At 39.9% G+C, this 13,452-nt stretch overlaps 1 protein-coding gene and 1 long non-coding RNA gene across 4 annotated transcripts; one reads left to right on the top strand and one right to left on the bottom strand.

Annotated features, from left to right (window-relative positions):
* Positions 1-804: 804 nt before the first annotated feature.
* On the top strand, positions 805-1,410 carry LOC115639808. The gene is made up of 4 exons (XR_003997748.1): positions 805-865; positions 1,010-1,096; positions 1,184-1,247; positions 1,344-1,410. It is a non-coding gene; the product is annotated as an uncharacterized LOC115639808 (long non-coding RNA).
* Positions 1,411-6,582: 5,172 nt separating this feature from the next.
* Positions 6,583-13,452, bottom strand: LOC115639806. Of its 3 annotated transcripts, XM_030542784.1 has the most exons (5): positions 13,334-13,452; positions 13,187-13,241; positions 13,051-13,104; positions 12,636-12,734; positions 6,583-6,977 (listed from the first exon to the last, which is right to left on the bottom strand). In XM_030542784.1, the coding sequence occupies exons 1-5, from the start codon at positions 13,349-13,351 to the stop codon at positions 6,967-6,969; spliced, it is 237 nt and encodes a 78-aa protein (XP_030398644.1). In that variant the 5' UTR covers positions 13,352-13,452; the 3' UTR covers positions 6,583-6,966. The 3 variants fall into 3 exon arrangements, with proteins under 3 accessions (XP_030398644.1, XP_030398642.1, XP_030398643.1); XM_030542782.1 differs by lacking the exon at positions 6,583-6,977 and having other exon boundaries at positions 11,822-12,734; XM_030542783.1 differs by lacking the exons at positions 6,583-6,977; positions 13,051-13,104 and having other exon boundaries at positions 11,822-12,734.

Genomic DNA, 13,452 nt, shown 5'->3' with positions numbered 1-13,452 from the left:
TCTGTAGAATGAGGGAGATTTCCTGCTTCTGACACTCTCCGGCTTGTTATCACCGCTTTTGGATCGGCCCAATCAGAGGTGGTTTTACAAGCAGCGTCATAGAATTCATTTTCCTGAACCAACCATCCTAGTGTTTCAAGAGTTTAAGCAAGAGCCTTTAAAAACCGGGTTATTGTCTACCATCGCTGTGTTTTTGTGTATAAAAACACGTGATTTTGCGAGCGGGTGTTTTCAACACAGAGAAACTAAACACAAAGGCATGTCCCTGTACAAAACACCTACAATGCCAAGAAGCCGGAATTGCCCCTGGGTGCGCCAGAACCGTGTTCAGAAAAGAAGGCTCCTTTACAGTTGTTTTGCCAACGAGAAAGGGTTGTTGTCGAGCCCTGTGTTTTATTCTGAAAGAGAACTGGAAAAAAGAGGAGCCACAGCCGTTTGTAAAAAATCAGTGCGAAAAAATTGTTGTCAGATTTGGAAAAACAGAACTAAAGGCAGAAGTAAATCTTTTTTTTTTTTGGTAAAAATTACAAAATGTTTTATAAAAATAAAGGGTTAAATCTTTTTGTTTTTATAGGGGGGAATGGAAGAAGACCTATATATGAGGACATGGCAACCGAGGAACAGCCCGCAGGATAGCGATGTTGAAAACCAACCGATAGACCCGAGTTGTGGAAAGATGGCGAATCTTGTACGGTATAAGTTTTATTAGTTGTAAAAAAATATATATAAAAAATTATTGTATTTACCACTTTTAAAAAATGACTTTTGATTTTTTAACATATAACCAAGCCTGGGCCGTACACGGATTACTGCTTTGGTGTGTAACAAACTGCCAACAGTTGCAGAGACAGAAACACCCGAGGAGGTAAAGACAGCTTAACTTATTTGAAATATATTTATATGTATGACACTATGTATATGTATTACTTGTATGAAATATGTATATATGTATGCATATATATGTGCATGACACTAATTAAGCGTTAATATACGGTTGGTTTAATAATAGGCTGCCGAAACTATGATTGATGAAGGTGATTCAGAAACAAAGGACACAAACGGGGTGTCAATGGTAAAACCCAAAGAACATGACAAGGTAAAAGTTAAATAATTTAAATATATATAAATATAAACATATATAAGAGTGGTAAAATAAAACTATATGTTTTGTGTTTAATAACAGGAAGATGATATGGGGTTCAACGGTGCGTCAGTCGAGGATGATGATAATTCAGAATCAGACGAGGGTACGACTGAGGTAGCACAAATAAACTCTAGGCTTTTTTATTTTAAAATTTTTGCATCAAAAAACTTAAAATATGTTTTTACAATGTTTTTAATAGACATCTTCAGAGGATGAAAAGAGGCAGCCTCTAAGCAGAACAGTCGTAATATGTACCTGTTGTTTTTTGTGTGAAGCAAGATGTTAAAAAAAAGTCTGTAAAAAGTGAAGAGAGTGACCAGAAAGCGGTGAAGAAAAGAGGATGCAGTTATGGTTGATATTGTTAGAGCGGTTGTAGTAAAAGCCTTTTACCACTGTTTGAACAAACAACCTTTTGGAAAACTGTGCAGCCTGCGCTGTAAATAAGTCCAACCCTTTTAGTCACCCTTGTATCTTTTGGGATCGCTCAGAAGTATTTTACAGCTTAGACGTATTTCTTCTAAACTGACGCAGCCCAGCTGGTAAATGTAATTATAGCTGAGGCTACAAACTGAAAAAGCTTAACATAACCACTGAAACTACTAACCAAAGTTGTTAAAATGATTAGGGAGGTTGGAAAATCATCTGACCCGGTGGCCTTGCTGGTAGACCTGTCAAAAGAGGTGGCCCCCTATACTGGCCGAGCGGTATGTAGCAGGGTTCGCCAAATGGATTATAAAACTTTTTACATGCAAGGTTGTGACCCTAGAGGCTTAAAAAATATATGTTAATTAAAATGCATTGTTAAAAAAATGTATTACAATTTTTATATTATTTTGCTTAACCGTTAAAAATGTATGTAATTGTATCGTATATTACTTTACTGCTGCTTTAAAAGTCAAATGTGTATAAACGTTGTTGTGTTAAATAAAAACAAAAGCAGAAACAAACTTTTGTGTATACAGTGTTTTAAAGCAAGACGGGGGTAAGCATGGCAAAGCTGCTAAAGAAATTTATTACTCACCCGAAAAAGTTGGTAGTTTTGGGGGCATAACACCCTTATTTCAGGCCGCTAAAAGACACCGTAAAAGCTTAAGCAAAAAGCAGGTTTCCGCCTGGCTTGCGGATCAAGATGCTTACGCTTTACATAAACCTGCAAGGCTTAAATTTAAAAGAAATAAAACAGTGGTGTCTAATGTGGATACGCAATGGCAGGCAGATTTGGTTGATATGGCCGCCTATTCTAAAGACAATGACAACCGTAAATATATTTTAACAGTGATAGATATTTTGTCTAAATACGCCTGGGCGGTAACCCTAAAAATAAAACAGGAAAAGAGGTGGCAGAGGCGTTTAAAGCTATTTTTTCAAAGGGGCGCGTGCCTCAAAAATTACAAACAGACCGAGGAAAAGAGTTTTTAAACAAAGCTTTAAAAAATTTGTTTAAGCAATATGGAGTACACCATTTTGTTACCAATAACGAAGTTAAAGCGGGAATTGTGGAGAGGTTTAACAGAACTTTAAAATCAAAAATGTGGAGGTATTTTACCGCCCGTAACACCTTTCGCTACATTGATGTGCTGCAGGCCTTCATAGACGGTTACAACAGAAGTTATCACAGAACTATCAGAGGGCGCCCAATTGACGTGACACAAGCTAATGCGCTAAGCGTGTGGAAACCGTCTACGGGGGGTAGTTTTAAAATAAAGAGGCAACGTGTGGTTTTTAAAAAAGGGGATCACGTAAGAGTATCTAAAACGAAGGGCACTTTTGAAAAGGGGTATCAGCAAACCTTTACCGATGAAATATTTATCGTGTCACGGGTTTTATTAAGAGGACAAAGACCGGTGTATGCATTACAAGATTATGAAGGGGAGGAAGTTGTGGGGTCTTTTTATCCTGAAGAATTACAAAAAGTAAACCCTAACCAGGACCGCCTTTACAAGGTAGAAAAAATTTTAAAAAAAGAAGGTCGGGGAAGAAACAAATATTTCTTTGTAAAATGGAAAGGTTGGCCTAAAAATTTAATAGTTGGGTTAAAGCGTCTCAAGTGCAGGACCTTTAATAAAAAATGACTGAACAAAGTTTTTACATGACATTACCAAGCAACGCCTCAGCGGGGGCTTTTCCTCAAAATACTAGTTCCAATTTTACAATACAACTAGCCAAGCCTTTAAATTTAACAGGGCGTTGGGATGTCGCTTTATCGGAAATTCATTATTGTCACTCTTGGAACACGCTTCTTTTCGATACCGCATTTACGTTAGCATCGGAAAAAAAAATTCGAACCTACTACTTGGATGCCGGCTATTATTCGAGCATTCACCATTTAATAGAAGTCATCAACAAGAATATAGACAAAGATGCCGAAAAACCAAATGCGTACGTTATTTACAACCCTGTGACTAGAAGGGTTCAGCTAAAACCAAACGATGTAAAGTACTTTTTTTCCACGGGTGGTAAATTGGCAACAATACTGGGAATGCTTTCAAATCATCCGTGTAGGATTGCACCGTACCCCGCAGACATTACGGGGGGTTTTAACTCTTTATATGTGTACACCGACATAGTGGAACATCAGTTAGTAGGGGACTACTATGTGCCGCTGTTGCGCTGTGTTCCCATCCGCGGTAGCAACAACGAATTTGTTACAATAACGTATGACAAACCGCATTACGTCCCCGTAAGTAAGCAGCACATCGGAACCATTACTATTGAAATAAAGACGGATCAAAATAAACACGTTTCATTTAGTTTTGGAAAGGTAATTGTTAAACTACATTTGCGTCCCCAAAAAGCTGAAGAATGGTAACTATGAAAAACTACGGGGACCCCTTTTTGTATAGAAACTACTACAAAGCCCAAGCTGGCTATGGCTTACCAGGATATCAAGGATTACCCGTTATGTACGGGGCAGGTTTAGGAGGAATATTTCGCAGCCTTTTTAGAAAAGCCGTGCCATTTTTAAAAAGAGGTTTTGACATTATTAAACCCCACATGAAAACAGCCGCGAAAAATATAACCAGAGACGTCGTAAATCACGTGTCTAGCGCAGTTATAAACAAAATAGGAGCACAGGAAGGTTCCGGTTTAGTGGTAATGAGAGGAAAAAGAGCAGCGTTGCGCCAGCCCTTTAAAGGCCCACCTAGACCCTTAAAAAAAAAAAAAGCTGTGAGAAGAGGTCTTAGCCATATACCAAAAAGGCGTCCTAAGAAGAGGAAGCGTCGCGTTACCCGCGATAAAAGGGATATATTTTAAAATGGCTTTTATTCATTGTGGCTCTGACGAATGCACCAAATCGGAGCTGGATTTATTTCAAATAGCCCCCACACAAACCAGTATTGAAAATAGCTTTTACGTAGAGGTGCCTCCTTTGGCCGCTTTAACGGTAAACGCCCCTCTTGAATTTTTTATTTCGGGACATGGGGATCATTACTTAGACCTTAACAACACGCTGCTGTACGTGTGCTGCAAGGTGATAAAAGAAGACGGATCAGACATTGATGATGATGCCCGGGTGGCCCTAACAAACTACCCCATCGCCACTCTATTTAACCAGCTGGATGTTACTTTAGGCGATCGTCTTATTAGCCAGAGCAACAATTGTTACCCTTACAGAGCCTTAATAGAGCTAATTTTAAACTACAGCCACGACACCCTCGCTACGCAGTTTTCGACAGGCGGATTTTATAAAGACACGGCAGAGGGCCACGAAAGCACCCTTTTGGTCGGCCAGGCCAATGAGGGGTTTATACGCAGGGCCGAACTAACGGCCGGCAGCAGGAAGCTGGATTTGTTGGGACCTTTACACAGCGATTTGTTTTTTTCAAGAAAATCTACTGCTAAACGGTGTGGATTTAAAAATTAAACTAACACGTAGCAAAGATGTTTTTTGCCTCATGAGCGGGCACTGAAAACCGAGAATTATAAAGTACACATTATTTCGGCGTCCTTGTTTGTAAAATCGTGCTAAAAGTAACCCGGGAGTTCGTTTGGGGCATGGCTGAAGCTTTAATGACCGCCAACGCTAAGTATCCCGTAGACCGGGTAAGCATAAGGTGTTTAGCATACCGGCCGGCAGTCGTGTCAGTAACCAGGAAAACCTTTTTTTGGGGGCAGCTACCCAAGCAGCTAGTAATCGGTTTTATAGATAACGACGCCTTCAGCGGCAGCTACATTAAAAACCCTTTTAACTTTAAACATTATAACATTAATTTTGTGGCCTTGTATGTGGATGGCGAACAGGTGCCAGCAAAACCCCTACAACCTGATTTTGAAAATGGAAACTGCGTGAGGGAGTATATGCAGCTCGTGCAGGCTACTGGAAAATATGTAAAAGATCGATCGCTCTTAATTAACCGCGATGAATTTGCCCAGGGCTATACGCTGTACGCCTTTGATTTGACCCCGGATCAGGAGTGCGCCGACCATTATTCTTTAATTAAAACTGGAAACCTGAGAGCGGAAATTCGGTTTGCAACGGCTTTGTCCTCTACGGTTAACATGATAGTGTATGGGGTTTTTGATAACGTGCTCGAAGTAAATCATAGAAGAAACGTTCTGTTTGACTATATGTAATCATGAACACTGTGCAGCTACGAGATATTTTATCAAAGGACCCTTCTTTTTTAGATGTTTTTTCTAGCGATTTGCTTCCGAAAAGTTTTGTGTCCGGAAGACCTTTGGGGCTTATTGTTAACACCCACCCCCATAAGTTACCCGGGGAACATTGGCTGGCCCTTTATTTACCGAAACGTGGGCCCGGTGAGTTTTTTGACTCCTACGGTTTTTCCCCAGACAGTAACTTTTTCCCTAAGTCTATTATGACTTTTTTAAACCGTAACTGTGATGAGGTTGTGTTTCATCAGAGACAACTACAGGACCCCCTAGCTGTAACCTGCGGTTATCATTGTATTTTTTTTTAAAAACAACGTAATAAGGGTTTATCTTTTGATTGTATTTTAAAATTGTACTCCGATGATTTACCAGAAAATGACCGCTTGGTGGTGCGATTTGTAAAAGGAAAAAGACCCGGCATGCCCAGACCTGTTTTAAGCATGTTTCAACATGTTCAAACGTGTTTATCTTGTCGTGTGTTTAAAGAGGTGCATCAATAAAACACAATTTTAAATTTTGTTTACGTCTTTTATTTTACATTGTTAACCAGTCGATTTTTCGTTTTTTAACAGGGACGCTTTTAAAAGGGGCGGCATTACTTGTGGCCTTGACCGGCTTTAGCCCTATTTTTAGACGCTCTAAAAATTGTTTATTGGTAACATGCCCTACGACGGTCGTAGGCACGTTTAGCTCTGCCAAGGCTTTCATAAAAACATGCCACCCTTTAGGAGTCCTCTTGTTAGCGAAAGAATAAGAGCCGGTTACCCCTCTGACTAAATCAAGCATGTGAGACCCCTCAATCGCCTTCCCCCGGTACACAAAACGGCCTTTATCAGCCCAAGAAGACACATCTTTACGCTGTTTAAGCTTATTTAACAATATTTCAGCTTTTTTTTTATAGCGAGGATTTACCCCCTCCAACACCTCCTGAATAACAAAGTCCGATACATCCCCCTGAACGTTAGGAGGTTGAAGCTCCTCTTGCTCTTGCTCTTGCTCAGGGGAAAAAAAAAGGTTTATTTTAGTCTTTTCCATCTCACCACGCTTGGCCAATACCAGGTATCTTTGCAGGACCGCCTCGTAGAGTTTAGCCTTTTCGTAGTCGGATAAACCGGTTCTTTGAAGAATGTCTTTCATTTCTGAATCCAATTGGCGACTGGTTGTGGTTCTGATATTTTCTTCATCGCTAGAAGCCCGCTTTATTTGTTCTAACTGGTGGCTAGGAATAAGGTACATTTTTTCGGCGTGTTCCATTATCTGTTAATTAAAAGGCTTGACAGCAGGGGAAGTGCAAAGCTTAACAAAGGGCCAATAAAGCCACCGGTTTGTTTTACAATAACCTTTTTTCTTTTTAGGGATAGCTTTTTATCGCTTAGCTTTTTAATAATTTTTCGGTTTTTTTAAGGATGCTTATTTGTCGAGGTTTTAGAGGAATGTTTCCTTTTAAAGTGTTAAGCGCTATTTCTGAGATGGCCGCTACTAGGTCGTCAGACGCCGTACAGAGAATAGCCTTTCTTTGAGGCGGCTTGGCTTTGATAAGAAATTTTAAAAGAGCCAGGTTTTTTTGCACACGGTTAAGACATGTTTGTTCGGGTAGCGATTTTTTTTAAAATGGAAGATTAATAAATAATAACTATTTTTTATGGGTTTTTTTTAAGGGTATGCACAGGGCCAGGTCTGTGGGAAAAGACCTGTTCTTAACCTGAGGTTTTCGGGCGCTTGAAGCGTTTAAATCCACCAGCAGATACGCGAAGGGGTTTTGGTAGCGTCCTCAGAAGCCTCCAAAAAAATTGTGTTTTACCAGGGTACATTTGCCGGGCCAAAGTGGTGACTTGTAGTTTATCGCGGGGGTTTTTAAAAAGAACCATATATTTAGTATTTAAATTAATTGTACGGCTTTTTTTCCCTGACAAAACATATTTTGCACAATGTACATAATACTTAAGTTTTTGTGGTGTACGTATTTTGTAAAGGCTTTTTCAATTTCACCACTCTCAGAAGCAGACTCCATTAAATCATCTATAATAACCATATTCACTTTATTACTAGGAAATAAATGTTCATCATTAAAAGTATTAGGTAAACCTTCCAAAAATGTAATACATGAAAATTTTTGCAGCAACTCTGTATACAGCGGTTGCCAACAGCTATAACACCACACAATATTTTCAGGCATACATGATAACAGTTTATGACCATTTTCTAACAACTGTTTTATAAAATATGATTTTCCAGAATTTGAGGGCCCACAAAGCAAACAGGAAAAGGGATGAACAAACTGAACGTGGTTTTTCATAATAATTAATACCCGTACGGCAAAGTTTTAAAAGCCTCCTCGAGAGCTCTTTTGTCATAAATGACTTTTTGGTTTTTTTTAAGAGTTCTTGTTTCTATTAACCAGTGTTTTTTTACCCTTACGATTCCTGGCTGCTGTATTACGATTTCTTTTGGGTCCTCTCCCGCGGGGTAATCCCAGACGAGTTCTTTTAAGCTTTCAAAATTAATTTTTTCACTGTTTCCTGAGTTAAGTGTGATTCCTTTTAATTTCATAGAGGTTTTACCGCTGGACAGTTTGTACCCGTATGTTTTAGGCCCCGCGGACACAAACTCCACAATGTGTTCATCTGGGGGTATTTCGCTAGTTAAATCTCCTAAATAATCCCCTAGGGGTGGATTCCACTCCCCTTCTTTACTTACAAAAATTACAGAATCCATATCATGATAAAGACACCGCTGCTGTAAACGATCTAACAAGCGGTAAAGCTCTAACCGAGCATAAGCGGTGGTAAAGCACGATATAAACACGTTAGTGTTGCTGGAATGGGTGCAGTGTTCTTTTGCGTACTTCCAAGACACTACGGCTGTATCATCATCGATAAACTCGCACGATGACACATCGTAATAAGGTACAAAAACGTACTTAAAGAGCTCGTCCGGGTCCGTTACTATACTAGTGTTAGTCAAATTTGTTCGCTGACCAAATTTTCCCCACAAGGAATTTAAAAACAGCTTTGAAATTTGTCTTTTTGCGGGGTTTACCTTAATTTTGTTTAGACGCAGACACACACCTTCTTTTTCACGGTACTCTTTAACGTACTGTTCTTTTTTAAGCTTGTCCGTACACCAGTGAGGAAACCCCGAGGCCTCTTGTTTTTGTCTTAGGTGTGTTTTAATATAGTCTGAAAACAGGGCATCTGAAGAGCGGTTAAAATGCCAGACTTCATAAATTTCAGCGATTTTGTACCCTTTGTTTAAAGCCTCCACCAACTCTATTGTGCACCAAGTACCTGTTAAAGCCCTCTCCTCCTGACAGTGCCCGCAGGGATCCTTTTGTTTTGTTTCTGCACAAAGGGCGCACAGGGGAAACATTAGTTTACCATCAACCCTGTATGGTAACACGGGAAAATACAAACCTCTTGGAGGGTACACTTTAACCTTGGCTATGCCAAAGTACTGGCCGATATCCCCAAAACCCTCATACACAATAACGGGATGTCCCACGGGGTACTGTTTAGTTTTGTTAACAAATGGGTAGAGGCTGGTAAAATCGTAGTAATGAACCTGCTCCCCGGGCTGCGGTTTGTAATAAAGGCAAATGGCGTTTGTTCTACCACCGTAAAGGGCGTCTCTAGGAACCAAAGGCTGTGGCAGCTTTTTTTCTCGTAAAAAATTTTCCACCCGGTTATCGTTTGCTAGCATGGCCTGCCACTCGTGTTCCCACACGGTCCTTACCTCAAACCCCTGGCTTTTTAAAAATTCAGCCTTAATAATGGTTCGGTTGTACAGCTGTCCGTAGGTTGCCTTAAGCAACGGGTTGTAATCATTTTCGCAATAGCAAATGGGGCACCCGTGAAAAAAACACCCGTTGAATTCAAAGGCCGTGGGTTTACCAGCTATAACGGCGTAACCGTCCAAAAAATAGGACCCAGTTTTAAACTCGCCACCCTGCAAAGCGTGTTGAATGTATATATTTTCAGTGTGGGCTACGTACATCAACCACTGAATGGCCGGCGTGGAATATCTCTTCTGCTGTTTGTGGTAATTGTCTAACGGCAAAAGCGCTATGGTTTGCGGCTTTAAAAAATTAAACCGGTACATGGCCATGCAAACCGAGGCCAATGTGAGGTGCTGAAAGGGATCTATACACTTAGTAACCACTTCCTCATTATCCTTTCCGGGGTTTTTAACAATTTGCTTTTCTGTCATTTTTATAACTTCGTTTCTGAACCGGTCGCAAGCCTCTCGCAAAATTTCAACATCTTTTTGACAATAATAGCGTAGTTCTTTTTGAAGATCAAAGCTGTTTTGGCGGTTGTGTTGGTACCAGTTTAAAAATTCTTTTTTTTCTTCAGGCATCATGTAGTCTACTCCAAAGTACTCTATTTCGGGCATAGGTCCCACATAGTTTTGATTTTTAACGGTGTTAAAAAAGTGCGGAAAGTACCCCTTCGCTTCCTCAAACCCCATAGCTTTGGGTAACTTGCTAAGTTTCATGGGGAGAAAATTTAAAGAATCTATAAATTTAATGGCTGAGTTTACCACCGTCACGCAAATAAGTTTTCCCCCTTGCGTTACGGTGCTAACAGCCATTTTTTCTTTAATTAACTGCCTCAGAATAAAATAACTATCGTAACCTTTAGCGTTATGAGCAATAAAAGTGTATCCCTTAAAGCGCTTGTCTACAAAGGTTAAAACAAACTCGCTAATGCATTCTTCCCCCTTAAATTCCCAGCTAGTTTCTTTATTTAAATGCAAAGCATAAACATAATTTGGCACGTGTACCCCCGTTTCCTGCATACATTCAAAATCATAAAACACATAATCCTTTCCCTCTTCTGGAGACCAAATATTACGCATATAACACTCGTGACCCTCTATGTTGTCGGTTTTTTGATGGCACTGGGGACACTTTTTGCTTCTACACTGGTGATTTTTAACCATGTAGAAGCCGCATTTATCGCAAAAAATTCTGTTTTTACAATCAACTTTACCGCTGGTCGCCAAAGCGCTGTGCCTTTCTAAACAGTCGTCAGACCTGCAGAACAGCTTACATTTGGGGCATCTTTTTTTTTCACCGGCCACTTCGAGGCACTCGGCGCTATTACACGTACGGCAGTGGTTTTTACAGGCGTGCTGGTGTTTGTGGCTATAGGGAGCGTAACAGTAGTTGCACAAATACGGGGCGCCTATAAAGGCTTTAATATTTAAAATACCGTAAAAATGTTTGTTATGTAACAAAACAAAAACAGTTTGGGAACGCTGTACACCCCCAGTTGTAAAAAAACACCAATTTCCATTTTCATAATACAAAACGGTAATAGCTACCCCCAAGCGCTCTTCGAAAGAGCTCACGTCTGTCAAGCTAATCATTTTTTGGTCCGAAAACCCCAACTCCTGATGAAGGTGTTTGGCCCCCTCTAAAAGCTCTGCATCTGTAAGTTTTTTATCTGATAAAAGACCCAGCACGCTACCGGCAAAACATAAGTTGTTACCCTGATTATTTAAATCAATTAAATGTTTTCTTTTTTTTTCAATAATTTTACTGTACGTAATAGTTTTTAGGGGTCTTACAGACCCAACTCCACCAAGCCTGTTTCTAATTATTGTAACAACCAGGCGTAAAGTTCCGGACCCCACAATCTCTGCATTACTTTGCAACACATTAATGATGTTATTTAAAAAATCTATGGCGTTTAAATTTTCCCAAGGCCTCCGTAAAGAAAAGAGCGGGTGATTTAGCCCCAGGGCATCTAAGCGTAGCTGTACAAAATCTTCAGGACCCACCTGATTATTAATATCATCTAGCAAATTTTGAATAGCAAAGTCGATGGCCGCCATGGCTTCTGTGAACCCCGTTATTCTGTCCAAATTAGCAAAACGAAATTCCTGAAAATATTCATATGCGTTAAACTCTCTTCGGGGTCTTATCCAATGTCTTACACGCTCCAAATACACCTCTGGTGGTGTATCAGGAGCGGGGGAATCTGGACCTTCAGAAGAAGAAGAAGGGGTGGGAGGGTCTATTTCCCTTTCTTGGTTGGGGGTTGTTTTTTTAAAATAGCTTTGGCTTTTTTTATTCTTTTTGCCAAAAGCCTTCTTAACATTTTAGATTTTTTCCATTTTTTTTTCCAATCCCTTTTTACATTTTTAGGTTTCATGTGTAGTCACCCTCTTCCTTCCCCCTTTAACGCGCTTTCCACCTTTTCAATTAGTGCCCGGGTGTCTGCTATTTTTTGGTCTAAAACAACCCTTTCTTCTGGAAAATTTTGTTTTTGAAATACCTCAAGAATTAGCTTTGAAAACTTTTTATCTATTAAACGCTTTAAAGATGAACAAACACTAAACAGCTCGTTACAAGCAGCAACTGATGCGGCCAGCCCCACAGGAAGATTATTTGTAGCAAGGGTTTTGCGGGTTCCGAGAGCTTGGGGGTTAACTTCTTCACCCTGCTCGAACCCACCCCTGGACACGGTTCCTTCTACAGAGTTGTTTATTTTTAAAGCTGATTGGGTCGGGGAGGCACAGGTCTGTTGAAAACGAGGGGCTTTACCGCCTCCGCCTCGCTTACCAAGGTTTTTGAAAGTTGTAGAGGTAGCTTTGGGCGGTTCAAAAGCGGGGTGTCTGAGCCCCTTTCCCCCCGCCCTGAGAACGGATGCTGTTTTAGAGGTAGACTTTTTGGCCTTTTTTAATGCCGGCTGGCTTTGTTCAATAAGGGATTTAGACGTACAGGGCTGTTCAAAATCGGTGTGCTTAATACCCTTGCTTCCGACTGCAGCTGCCTCAGAGGGAAATTTTTTGCCCCTCTTTAAAGGTTGCGGGCTTTGGGCAATAAGGGATTTGGACGTGCAGGGCTGTTCAAAATCGGTGTGCTTAATACCCTTGCTTCCGACTGCAGCTGCCTCAGATGGAAATTTCTTGGCCCCTTTAAGCGCTCTTCCCTTCAACATTTCTTCTTGAGGAATAACGCTTGATAAGTCTGCCGATACACATAAAAATGTTTTTTAGCACGGGGTTTGTTTTTTTTACTAACAACAACAAACATGTCCCCCAAATGTATATATATTTTAAAAACGTTTTTGCAATAAGGGGGCTAAAAACCGTGTTTAAGTATAATGTACAAAATAAAGCGCTCTTTTAGTTTACATTCCCCCTTGGGGCTGTACAACGGCAGTTTTTGTACAGTAAAACCTTTAAGGGTTTTTTTCCCTAACAATAACAAACAACCCACTAAAATGCACACTATTTCCAACGTCAATTTTAAAAAAACCACATATTTAAAAAACAGTTCACACCTTCGTCTGTAATTTCAGGAAAACCTATTGGGGGGTTTTGACTTCCATCTTGTTCTAAATTAAAAAAATAAAAATTTTTAAAACCTTTTTTTTCTTAAAAATAAATTATACTTGTGTAGCATATTAATTGGCTTACCAAAATTTAAAGCTTCTAGCGCGGCATCTGGAATGTCAAGAAAAAAGTTCTCGTCCTATTTAAAAGAAAAAAATGTTGGCTTTTAACTAAGCATAACGCTGTTATAATATTTTGGCGGCCCATACAAATTATAGTAAGGTTTCTTACCATGTTGTTGCTCCTCATAACGGTAGAAGTCTTGTATTAGCAATATTTCTTTAACAGCCTTGTTCAGTTTTTTTGTCCCCCTATTTATAGGTTTAAACCTGCTTTTTTAAAAAAAAGGT

The sequence above is a fragment of the Gopherus evgoodei genome, unplaced genomic scaffold (assembly GCF_007399415.2).
Source record: "Gopherus evgoodei ecotype Sinaloan lineage unplaced genomic scaffold, rGopEvg1_v1.p scaffold_129_arrow_ctg1, whole genome shotgun sequence".
Lineage (NCBI taxonomy): Eukaryota > Metazoa > Chordata > Testudines > Testudinidae > Gopherus > Gopherus evgoodei.
Note: the sequence above shows the minus strand (reverse complement) of the source record. Positions and strands in the feature narration are given on the sequence as shown.